The sequence below is a fragment of the Perca flavescens genome, chromosome 15, assembly GCF_004354835.1.
Source record: "Perca flavescens isolate YP-PL-M2 chromosome 15, PFLA_1.0, whole genome shotgun sequence".
NCBI classification, from domain to species: domain Eukaryota; kingdom Metazoa; phylum Chordata; class Actinopteri; order Perciformes; family Percidae; genus Perca; species Perca flavescens.
The window spans coordinates 17685719-17698534 of record NC_041345.1 but is presented as its reverse complement, the minus strand read 5'-3'; the positions used below and the strand labels follow the sequence as shown (position 1 = coordinate 17698534).

At 41.2% G+C, this 12816-nt stretch overlaps 1 protein-coding gene across 4 annotated transcripts in view; it reads right to left on the bottom strand.

The window, feature by feature from the left end:
* Positions 1 to 12816, bottom strand: part of stat5a (signal transducer and activator of transcription 5a) — a 55076-nt gene that overhangs the window by 6388 nt on the left and 35872 nt on the right. For all 4 annotated transcript variants that reach the window (XM_028599374.1, XM_028599373.1, XM_028599376.1 and 1 more), the window contains 11 exons: positions 10768 to 10905; positions 10239 to 10395; positions 8857 to 8946; positions 7738 to 7912; positions 6793 to 6923; positions 6537 to 6688; positions 5955 to 6110; positions 2259 to 2438; positions 1366 to 1453; positions 781 to 903; positions 388 to 480 (listed from right to left, as the gene is read on the bottom strand). In XM_028599374.1, the coding sequence (XP_028455175.1) occupies positions 388 to 480; positions 781 to 903; positions 1366 to 1453; positions 2259 to 2438; positions 5955 to 6110; positions 6537 to 6688; positions 6793 to 6923; positions 7738 to 7912; positions 8857 to 8946; positions 10239 to 10395; positions 10768 to 10895 (1473 nt within the window). In that variant the 5' untranslated portion in view covers positions 10896 to 10905. The remainder of the gene's footprint in view (positions 1 to 387; positions 481 to 780; positions 904 to 1365; positions 1454 to 2258; positions 2439 to 5954; positions 6111 to 6536; positions 6689 to 6792; positions 6924 to 7737; positions 7913 to 8856; positions 8947 to 10238; positions 10396 to 10767; positions 10906 to 12816) is intronic.

The window sequence follows — 12816 nt, the reverse complement described above, 5'->3', positions numbered from 1 at the left end:
AAGGTAATTCATACGCATTCATATTCATGTGAAGGGCAACAATTATTGAGTATTTTTTATTATTGTTTAATCTACTTAGTTTTTAAATGTCAGAAAACAAGAACATATGCCCATCGCAGGGTCCCTTCACCTGCAGTATCTCCTTTCAAATTATTTAAATTGTCAAAACTGATTCATTAGAAAAAGCCACAAATCTAGATCTAAAAAAAAAGATATTGGCATTTTTGTTTGATAAATTAACTTAATTGCTAAATGTGAAAGGTACATTTAAAACATAAAACAAATACGTTTAAGTGTTTCTGAAACAAATAAAAAATAGGCTAATTTGAAAGTTGAATCATCTCTAAATAAACTTTTAAACACACTCACACACAAACATTCACTCACCGGCTCTGCAAAAGCGTTGTCCCACAACACAGTTGCTGTAGCGTTATTGTCTTGGCTACCGTGAACTATCACTACTACAGGAAGTGATAATGTCTGTTGAGAGAAAGAAGGGAGTCAGCATGAGAATGCTTTAACAAATATATGCAGCACATACTGCAAAACAACAAGGCCTTCATAGTAGCTTTATGGTTTTAATGGTAAATAAGAATGTTTTAAATAAACAACATAAAACCACTGAGAGGAAGACAGAGAAGGAATGGTTCTACTTTACATCAATGTGTAGGAGTAGAATAGACAGATTGCCACTCCTGCAGGAGTAAGAATGGATAGTGCCTTTGTGCATCCACCGTGCTAATATATTATTTTCTTCCTTGTCTATCGGCACCCTCTTACCTTCACTTGAAAGACAAGTTCATTGCCTCCGACACTAAACTGGGACTCGAAAAGAATGGTGAACTTCTCTTCTGTGACAGATTCTGCTCCTCGCCTGTCCGATCGCTTGATCCTCTTCAAAGACTACATGATAGATGACATGTGTAAGAATAAACGATACTGGATACACGGTACAATTTGGCTGGCAACGCACACGCATTATAGATACATACAGTACATGTCTGCATAATTCACTTTGAGTCAGACTACAGGACTGACATGTAAATAATGCATGGAGGTCTCTGATGATTTTTGTGTGATGTAGAGAGAGGCTCTACTAGAGCTACAGAAGGATCCTGCAAAGCCATTGCTGAGTTGCCATGAGTTTGTGCAATGTACTGCATACCCACACTGCACAGTCTCCAGACAATCACAGTGGATGTTGCAGTGCAGCTCAACATGGTTGCTTCTAAATTTCAGTATACTACCAATTTATTCTAGAAATCTCAAAGCTTACTGGAAATACATTAATAACAAGTGAAGCTATTTCCCCCAAAGTAAATATATTTACAGCTATTATAGGAAAATATGATTTCAAGCACTTACCATGTTCCTGAAGTGGGCGCTGAGTGTGCCTGTAGTCTGGTGGTACTCCATCACACAGTTATTGTTGAGAATTTCTCCACTGCTGTCACTGAAGGAGAAAGACAATCAAGGATTGAGTCAATTAGCTGTAAAGTCGGCTGTGACGCACTTGAGTGCTGAGAATTATATTCTTCCAAGAACAAATTAAAACAAAATGATGCTCATTTGGACGGCAGGAGCCAAGTTAAACACATGCAGGGAGTAGGAATGATCTTCACACTCACATAATTGGAAGCTTTAACTACCTCTATCTAGCAGTTATTTCTGGGCTGTGGATCGGGTCCCATACTAAAGGGTTTAGATGAGAAACAGCAGATGATGGCTGAGCTGTTGAATTGCTCACCATATAACCACTGGCTTCCTGGCTGACCTACAGTCTTGGAAGGTTTCTATTTGTCAGGAGGAATGTGGAACGAGGCTGTGAAACAGGCTAAATGCGGATTCTGCATCCACACCATAGATTCCTCTGAGGCATTGTTCAAGTTCCAGCCATGTCTCTGTGGTAAGGTCTGGAAACACACTACGCCAGAGTTCATCCTGGGATCCAGTAATCCCAATAGAAAACTAAGAATCCCTATCTTTTTGGTGCCACAAGAGCTCGTCGTGGTGTCCCCACTAAATGAAGTAGGGATACCAAAAATGTGTAAAGAGGAAACAGCAGGATGCAAGTTATCTCTGCAGCGTCAAAGCATTTGTGTGTGTAACGTTATTGTAAACATCTGATTTAAAAAAATTACTAACCATGTTGCTAAAGTGTGAACCTCCAGAAAAAAACTCAAATGTCCTTTTTGTAATTGTTTCTAGCGTTTTCAGTTTTTAAATCCACAGTGACATGAATGGGGGACTGGACTTACTTCCTTGTGTTCTCATTCTTCAGCAGGGCCTTGGCTTGCTGTTCACTAATGATGGTGGCTTTGACCTGCGGAGGGTTCATGTGCACGTTCAATTTCCCGCCCACTAGGAGGCGCACTGTAGCGGCAAACTTGGTTTGGGTTTTTAGCACCTGTGGAGGCTGTTTCTCAATGATGAAGGTGCTGTGGAGACAAAAAAGGAGTGAATAGAATGAATTACAGGACAAAGCCCTGTTGATTCTGTGGCTTAGTTAGTTATGGTGCAATATGTCCATAAGCTGTGCTGCACATAATCTTCTCCCCTATGGCCAAACATAAATGTAAAAAAAAGAAGAAAAAAAAGCAAAGTTTTGCTTGCATGTATTCTACCAACATTAGAATGAGCATGCAAATGTCGTGGCTAATAGCCATAACTGCTTGTTTGGATGCATTCTCACAGTTTACTGTAGCTAGTCACAATATCCGTATATTTCCATCCAAACTGGGTCTCAATTAGGGCTGGGCAATATATCAATATTATGTCGATATTGTGATATGAGACTAGATATCGTCTTAGATTTTGGATGTGTTAATATCGTGATATGACACAAGTGTTGTCTTTTCCTGGTTTTAAAGGCTGCATTACAGTAGAGTGATGTACTTTTCTGAACTTACCAGACTGTTCTAGCTGTTCTGTTATTTGCCTTTTCCCCATGTAGAGATTATGTCCACATTACTGATTAGTATTTATCTAAAATCTAAGTGTGAAGATATTTTGTGAAAGCACCAATTGTCAACCCTAGAATATCATTGCAATGTCGATATCGAGGTATTTGGTCAAGAATATCGTGAGATCTGATTTTCTCCCTATCAACCCAGCCCTAATCTCAATTGTGAATTGCAAACTAAAGTGAATACAGAATCTAAACAATGCATGTTTAAATCATACAAAAGACTGCACAAATGTTTTATGGGGTTTACATGCTTTCAGCATGTTCATTAGACTTTAAGTACACATACAATGTGTTTGATATGAAATGCTGAATGCAATCTGTTTGTTTACTATGAAAACTCCACATGGTTCCTTTCAGCTCGACTGACCTGCAGATTTGAGAACATTAGCCTTTTGCACACAAATGGAATGGTATTGAAGGTAATCAAAGTAATCACGGTGTATAAAACCTACAGGGTCAACAATTAATTTCTTCTGACATAGTAGGTGTGAATATCTGTTTTCTGATTTCCACATTAACACAAACAGAGAGTGAGAAGTGAGACAACAGCAGACAGCCTAATGATTAAGTCTGCAGGCTCAGGGGTACTTTGGAAGAAAATACATACTGTTGTTATGTGCCTTCAAGCCCTCTGGTCTTTAGCTTAACTAAGAGGTGATGAGAAGACAACATTCCACTATTCTCAGCCTAAAACCCCCTGGGGTTTCAGGGGAGTATAGAGAGGATGTTCTTGAGGAAACATAACCTGTTTGTACTATGCGTGATAGCAGTGCATTACTGCGTGGGTGCGGGCTTTTCTGTGGCCAATAGGAAATTGCTGTGACAGTGACATGGCTTTTTAATGTGTTATGGGTCCCTGCAGGGACAATCTTCTAGAAAAGTGGGAGAGGATAAACGTCCTGTTCAGAGATGCTAAAGGGCTGAAAGATCCTGGCAGATATGGCTTTGGGGCCAAAACGTATGTGCTGCAAAAGTTGCAACACTTAAAATTGCTTTCCTTTAATCTTTTGCACACAACATTCTCTTTGACTCTGCAGATCTCTTTAGGTGCATTTGACTTATATCCTTTGCCTCTGGACTTGCATTAAGCATAACACTAGAGTCTTAATTCTCACCTGGACCTAGATACATTCAAACCCTAAATGTAATCTAACCTAAAGGTTTTTTTGGGGCATTTTTAGGCTTTTATTGACAGGACAGCTGAAGAAATGAAAGGGGAGAGAGAGGGGGAATAACATGCAGCAAAGTGCCGCAGTCGAACCTGAGCCTGCTGCGTCGAGGAGTAAACCTCCATATATGGGCGCCCGCTCTACTAACTGAGCTATCCGGGCGCCCAATCTTTAAGATTTTAATAAAATCACTTGAATAATTGATACTATATTTGCCTTTCCCCATGTAGAGATTATGTCCACATTACTGATTAGCATTTATCTAAAATTTAAGTGTGAAGATATTTTGTGAAAGCACCAATTGTCAACCCTAGAATATCATTGCAATGTCGATATCGAGGTATTTGGTCAAGAATATCGTGAGATCTGATTTTCTCCCTATCGACCCAGCCCTAGTCTCAATTGTGAATTGCAAACTAAAGTGAATACATATATGGGCGCCCGCTCTACTAACTGAGCTATCTGGGCGCCCAATCTTTAAGATTTTAATAAAATCAGTTGAATAATTGATACTATTTATAGTCAATTTTTTTTTCTGCAATTTCCACTTAATGTCTTTACAGTTAGTAATTTACACTCTAATAATAGTTTTCATTGATAGTGGCGGAGTCCGTCATTCTCATGCTGGATGAAAAATTGCTTTCATGTGGACAAGTGCAATTTTATCTCAATAATAACAGCCTCGCTGTTCACTTTCTTTACACTGTGTCAGAGCTGCTTTACGTTACTGCTAATGCAAACTGAACATTTCCTACTGCTGCTTAAAAGCATTTAACTGGCGAAAAACGCGACTACTTTAATTATGAAACAGGAAATGCATCTACAAAACAAGAGATTTTCAGATTTTTTTTGACAAAGGATCAATTATAAATATTCCGGGGAGTAATGGAACAAGAAGGAGCAAGCACAGTGAGCTGTTAGATGAAGAGCGGCAGCCGACAGGCTCCATACCAGCAATGTAACCAACTTTAATGTGCCCCGCTGTTGTGTTGAAAACTACTTGCGGTTGAAATTATCATTGACTGACTTCTTTGGCTGCAATGTAAACACCAGTTTCCCTTCTGTTCTATTTCTGACAAAGTTTACTATTTCTGACTTACAGTACATTTTACAAAACTTACTTACTTACTTACTTACTTACTGAAAGAAGAGAATACAAACAAATATGCCCACAAACACACATTATTTACAGCATTGGTTCCCGAACTTTGGTACATGACATGATGTAAAGGCTACGCGGGGAAAACAATTATATAAGAGTGCAGGTGTGGGGGGTACATAGCTGAAGGTTTGAGTCTGAGGTTGAAGTCTGAAGAGGTACTAGACTGTAAAAGGTTTGGGGAACACAACCCGTACAGTATACAGCAGCATCACTCGGATTGAATCATTAGGTGGATACACTGAATGCCTGCATAATTTAATTTTAGTAAAACATGTCTCTCACTCACTCTGTCTACAAAAGCAACTATGGTTGTGTAAATTAGGACTTGCTTGCATAAGGGGCCCCCACTGAGTGCAGGAAATAGTGATGCATCAATGTACATAACACCCCCCGACCCCCACCTGCACACATGCTGGGGCTAATATACTTGTATTGACACTATGCTGACCTATATTCATGCACTTACGTATATCAGCTTTTTTAGTCAAGATTCCCCTATAAAAGTACACACACACACACACACACACACACACACACACACACACACACACACACACACACACACACACACACACACACACACACACACACACACACACACACACACACACACACACACACACACACACACACACACACACACACACACACATACCTGGTGACCAATGCTGAGATGATATCTGTGATAGTACTGTTGAGTTCGTTGAGGAGCTCTTCAATGGGGCCGGGGATTGGCAGCTGCTGTCTGAGGTGTTCTGCCCTCCGAATCTGCTGCCTGTTTTGCCAGATGGTTTCTGCCAGCTTCTCACACCTGACAAACACACACACACACACACACACACACACACACACACACACTGTAGAAGTAAGAATTTAGGCCTAAGCATAGACATGGCCAGAGGAAATATGTTTACATATTTTACAGAAATGTGTACTGCAGAAGGTTTTACTCCAGCACACCACTAGCAATTTAAATTTAAACAGGATAGTTACAACAAAACTATGACTGGATAGCTTTGTTCATCCAAAAAATACAAAGAGAACACAGACATTCTGAAAATAAGAGTTTCTGAAAAAAGAGACATGTCAGATAGTCTGTGTGTATGTTTATTAGAAGCCAATAAACTTTGGAAATAAACTCAGCAGTAGTCAGTTGAAAGCTTGTAAACCTGTAACCTTTTGCCTTGTGAGGGAGTCTAGTGGCTGGGATCTTGGTGGGAGGTGGAGGAAAACTCACCAGGACTGCAGGATGTCCAGGCCTCCCTCCGGCGGGCCCCCGTTGCCTGCCAGCTGTTGCCGTCTCTTCCACTGGATCAGCTCGTCATCCAGAATCATGGTCTGCTGCTTCCTCAACAGCTGCAGTGTTTTCTGATGCTTCTCTGCCAGGTCCTGCACATTAACAGAAAAGAGGAGCTTTGATTTGCAATCACACAGTGGCACTCTTTCACGTACATACAGTATGTTTTCTTTAAGTGTGCATGTTCATGTCTTACCAGTCTGTATTTCTGTAGTGTGTTGGCCTCTCTGGTCAGCCATGCCTCCACAGTGGCTCTCTTGCTGAGAAGGGCGGGCTCTCGTAGCTGTCGGTCAGCAGGGGGCAGCGTGGCCAGGCTGGTCAGCTGTGCTGTGGAGGGTTGGGGTTGTTGCCATCCAAATGGGGGAGGGGTGGGGAGGAGTTAGAGAGGAAGGGAGGAAAACAAAGATGACATAAAAATATTTAACATGTGCACATACATGTACACCTGAGAAGAAGAATCATTTACTGTGTGTATTTATTGTCTGTAATGGCAACTACTACTATGCACTACGCACTGTTGATTCCATGACAAATTTCCCCTAGGGACAATAAAGTATATTCTATTCTATTCTACTTGAGATAACCTTCTCTAGCATAACGCAGACCTCAAAACAACTAGGTGTTGTTTTTTGAATGATGCAATATAAATGCAAAGGTTGCTGGTTATGGAGGCTCCAGGTGTTTGTTTTTCATTGCTGATCTACAGCATTCAGCATATTGCAGACAGCTGTGAAATACAGTATATGTGGAGTATGGAATACTCTTTTCTTTTTTTTTTCCATCTTGACTATTTTAAAGCTATGACATATACTAAATTGAAACCATTCTTTAAAACCTTTATTTAGCACTGCAACTCCACAGTTTAATTGAGCCGCACACCAAACCACTCAGGGCTTCAACAAGTGATTATTTCTTTACTGTTTAAAAAAGAAGGTGTTGTCCAACTTACAGTCCAAATTTTAAATGTATAATATTTAGAATGAAAACATAAATTTGAAAAACTTGAACCACCAAGTATTTGGCTAGACTGACTCTGTCGAATTACTGATTATCAAACAGTTGACAATCATTTTCTGTCTATTTAAAAACATTTGCATTACTTTAGAGCAGCAATAAAAACATGGAAGTCCTCTGGTCTTACCCTGGATGCGGAGGCTCTCCTGGTACTGGATGATGAAGTACTCCTGGTTGTGCTGGAGCTTGCGCAGATCATTCTCAGTGTCCTGGGTCAGCAGTCGAAGCTCCTCAAAAGCTTGGTTGATCTGTTGGTATTTCTGAGACATGCTGTCCATCATCCCGCCCACTGGAGAGCTCGACTGTCAGTTACAAAGTGTGATTGGGAGACAGGCATAGAGAGAGAGAGAGCCGGAGGAAATGGCCGGTTTGGGAACAGTAATTGGTATGGTTGCATGGCCTGTATATTCTCTGTCATTGGGTTGTTTATGATAGTTGTTAGGGGAAATGGCTGGCCACTGGTGAGCTGAGAGCTGAGCGAACGGAGATATCTGTGGGGAATGGAGCAGCGATACGAAACAAAGATGGACTTGATGCATTGACCCCTGCATGTGGCAGCTGGGCTATTTGCTATTCGAAAATCCCTAGCGACCACAAGCCTGATGTGAACACGGCAAATACAGAGGGAAGAAATGCATTTGCTTATCATACTCAGGCAGACTGCGTGGTCAGTTAAAGGTCTGAACGAGAACACTATGGTGCCTAAAGGTTCAGACTAAACACGGTGAAATTCAATCAGTCCAAATATGCATTCCACTAATAGAAAAGGCATGTTGTGACTGGAAATCAATTGCTGAGAGTCACATGTTTTATGCACTGCTGGCTTTATGGTCTTATCGCTCGGTGCTTTTCATTAACTGTGAAATATTTGACTTCCCTCCATATCGCAGTGTTGCAGTGGAGAAACACAAAAGGTTTATTTTTACAAATCCATATTACAGCATGATTGAGTAGGTATGACTGTCCGCATTTATAATAATGCAAAGGAATCTGCAGACCTTGGGGGGATAAATGGAGGAAACGGAGAGTAGTTACACAATTGCCCAGCCTCTGAATCAGTCACCGATATGTAGTTGAGCTTCTGTTTGTGCTCTCAGGCTTTGTACAGGATATGCAATGAATAATGCAGGTGTTTTTCTAAGCAAGTTTACATTTCAGTGGGGATGTCTGTTTGTAGACAAATGAGCAGAAGTGTGCATGCAGGTGTCAGCTTGCGTATGTATTTTACAGCATGCATCCTACTCACATTGGTGGCCTCCCTGACGAGCCTCTGCTCTGTGTAGAGGATGTGTTTGATGCATCGGACCAACTCCAGAGGACAGCGGTCATACGTGCTCTGAAAGACAAGGAGCACATATGCCTTGTTAAGGCCTGTTAGCCCCTGACGAGTGGAGCGGACACCGCACGCAGGACTCACCAATTTAGTCGTATCAAGGAAGCTCGCTAAGTTCTGGAGCCAAAGCCAATGCGGCAGACACACTAAACCCATTAGACGAGCTAATGAGACCAATCTCTGAAGTCCGCCGCACTTCATATATGATTCATTAGCATACACACACATTGTCACACACACTCCAGAGTTGAGTGGTTTATGTGTTACTGTAATATTTTTTCCTCTGATGAGTAGTATAACAAATTGCCGTTTCACTTTCAGTTTAAAAGATACTGTTGTGAGTCAGTTGGTGATATTCTTGTTGTTTCTGGCTTTAAGTCGGAGAGTCACACTGCATTAAAAGTTGAATTGTTTTCATCAAGCGGAGTTTATGAGGACACACACCACACTATGATTAGAAAAGCACAGGGCATCAACAGTATTGGTTCTCCTGTGTTATTTCCTAACAGGACACATTTCATATATTATACACAACCACATCAGTATGTTCACAATAAATGAAGGGAAAACAGAGTGGAAGAGATTGGGATTGCAGTGTGATGTTGCACAGCCAGCCCCCTTCACCCTGTTTCTCTGCCTGGTTTCAGGGAGGGGAGAAGACAAACAGAGGGACGGATCTGTGAGCAGGGAGCTTGATCATAAATCGCAGCGGTGGCTGGCTACCAAGGCTCTCACTTGGGTTGTCCTTGTTTTCCTCATGGTGGATACAACCTGTTCTTAAAACATATTGTCCAATGTGTGCTCTTCCTAGGAACAACAGCAAACCAACCACTTGCTTATTATTTTCTCACTTTGTTCAAACGAGAGTGTTTTGCTGAAAAGATTATATCATTGCAATATTATTCCGGAGTTGGTTTTGGCTTGATTTGATTTGTTTGGATTGCGTGAACAGTAGACACATCATGCTCCATGATTTTTTTTGTATTTCAGACATTTTAGCTATAGATAAAGTATCAAAGTAAATTCTAAGACCACAAAAACAAAGTTTCCTTTCCTGATAAATCTGACAAATAACTGAAAGCCACAGTTGATATATTGGCTTTGGTCTTTGTGTGTTCTCAAACATTGGCCCTAGTGACCCTCATGCAATTGCTCTTTCTCTGCAAACCAAAGCCAAAATATCTCTCAGTCAGACTGGCTGTATGAACAGGAAAGTAAACTAGTAAGGTACTGTATATTCCTGGGTATTCAGTGCTGTTCTCGTGATTGGTGAGGTATATTTCCAAAAGACTTACCTTGAGCTGGCTGGCGTAGTGTCCCAGTTTGATTTTGAGTAAGAAGCCGTCCTCTCCCACCTGGTGCTCGGCCTTGTTCTGCAGCTCCTGGATCAGACTGTCCAGCAGGCGTTTGGCCTTGAACTCCTCCTGTGGGTTCTCCAGGTCTATGGCATCCCTAACAACATACACAAACACACACATGCATACACGCAAGACACACACATACAAAAAAGCAGACATGCAGAAATAAAAGCACATGGTTAATAAATGAACATCAAGATGTTAAAAAATAGAAAAGAAAAACTGTCCAAAAAATGCTCTCATGGACAAACATTTGAGCAGGTATAAATGTATGACACACACACACACACACACACACACACACACACACACACACACACACACACACACACACACACACACACACACACACACACACACACACACACACACACACACACACACACACACACACACACACACACACACACACACACACACACACACACACACACACACACACACACACACACACAGAGCAACTCACCAGAGCTGGCCCTCTATCCACTGGGACAGGTAATGTCGCACCTCAATGGGGAAGTGCTGACCATACAGAGACTGCATCTGGTGCAGAGCATCTCCCTGGAGCTGCTGGGCCTGGATCCACACTGCCATCTTCGACACCCTGAAGTTGAAAAGTGGTTGTTATGAGAGAGCAGAGAACACAGCTTAAAGAAAAGAGTAAGGTGATAAGAAAAATACATCATTTAAGGTCACATTACAATGTGCATGGGGGCCGTAGTGCGAGTGATGCTTGGTATCTAAACAGCATTGAGAGGGATGTCTGTTTTAGCCTTTCCAAAAGAAAAATGCAAGAGCAAAAGTATGAAGAATGGTTTAAACAGTGTGTTTATCTGGCCTAACATAAGAAGCAATCCTTAGCATTTTCCGCTAACCCAGCTCACTACCTGCAGTAGTAAATGAGGCCAAGGAGCAAATAATTAACTAATCACATTGTGGGTTAACAGGTTCCGTAAACTGGGTGGAGGCCAGACTTGGATGCTAAGTTTAGGGTATCGTTAGCGGCTCCGTTCTGATTTTTAATAGATTGGGTTAAGTTTATACAGTCATCTTTTAAACACATCGTTTAGCACACACCCTCTCACTTGTAACTTTAAAAGTGAACATCAAGTTTGAAAATGCAGACAAGCTTAGCAGCAACCAAATGGGGTTATGTTACAAACAAAATAAGACTGATCATACATTTTTATTTATCATATATTAGTACTAACTAGCTCTGCCTGGGACAGCTTTAGTTTCAGTCTACAGCTACACAACTACGTTTTCATTTTTAAACAGCGTTTTGAAACAAAAACGATCTCCATCCACACAAGCGTTTAGACTCCGTAGCAGAACTAATCTCCGTTAATATTAACACGTATAAGTATTTTAATATTACATCATGCATACAGCCTTCATGTGTATACTTAAGGTCCCATGGCATGAGGTTTAACATTAATGTGCGTTCCCCCAGCCTGCCTATGGTCCCTCAGTGGCTAGAAATGGCAATAGGTGTAAACCGAGCCCTGGGTATCCTGCTCTGCCTTTGAGAAAATGAAAGCTCAGATGGGCCGACCTGGAATCTTGCTCCTTATGAGGTCATAAGGAGCAAGGTTACCTCCCCTTTCTCTGCTTTGCCCGCCCAGAGAATTTGGCCCACCCATGAGAGAGAGACATCATGGCTTTCAAGCAAAGTGGCAGTTGGTCAAGGTCACACCCCCACCCTCCACCCTGCCCCCCCTCTCTCCTCATCAATAACTACAGACACAGAAATGGCACATACTAAGGAAAGCTCATTGTGGGAATGGCTCTAGTGGCTGTAATTCTGCACCAAGGCTGAATTTCGGGAAAGAGACTTCAGATACAGTATTAGGGGATCACTAAGGTCTATATAAAAGCATCCAAAGAGCACCATGTCATGGAACCTTTAAGAAATGTCTATATATAAAAAAAAAAACATTTTCAAAATAATTACGGCGCAAGGGTTAACTTAATTAGCTAGCTGGCTACAGCTGATATAATCTGCCAGTGGCTGTTGTCATTTCAGCCAGCGAAATCAACTGGTTTTGTCTACCTCTGTGTGAAATCAAGTATCCACTGTTTAAAAAAATACTAATTAGAAGTGTTAAATCTGCCACCTTAATCATGAACTGAATGTGTGTGTGGTGCAATAATGGAAAGCTTGACAATGTAGCTGGACTTAGCAAACAGTCAATTATCTTTAGCTTGTAGAAATGTCACACGATAACATAATTTGTTAAGGAAATTGACTAAATCCACAATGAACCAAACTAACATCTAACATATAACTAAGAGCTCACAGAGTATAGATTTGGTTAAATGAAAGAGTGTTCAGATGTTTCTGGATTCCCTCTTAGCCTCAGAGGTGCTGTGTCTTTTCTCTGAACAGGTTGAGGACTTAAACAGGCTGCTCTGTGGAGACAACAGATCCACTTTGAGTGTTACTTTGTCTTAGTTTAGAGGACTTTGTGTTGGGTCACTGATACTTGTTTCCAGTCAACACACCCACTCACCC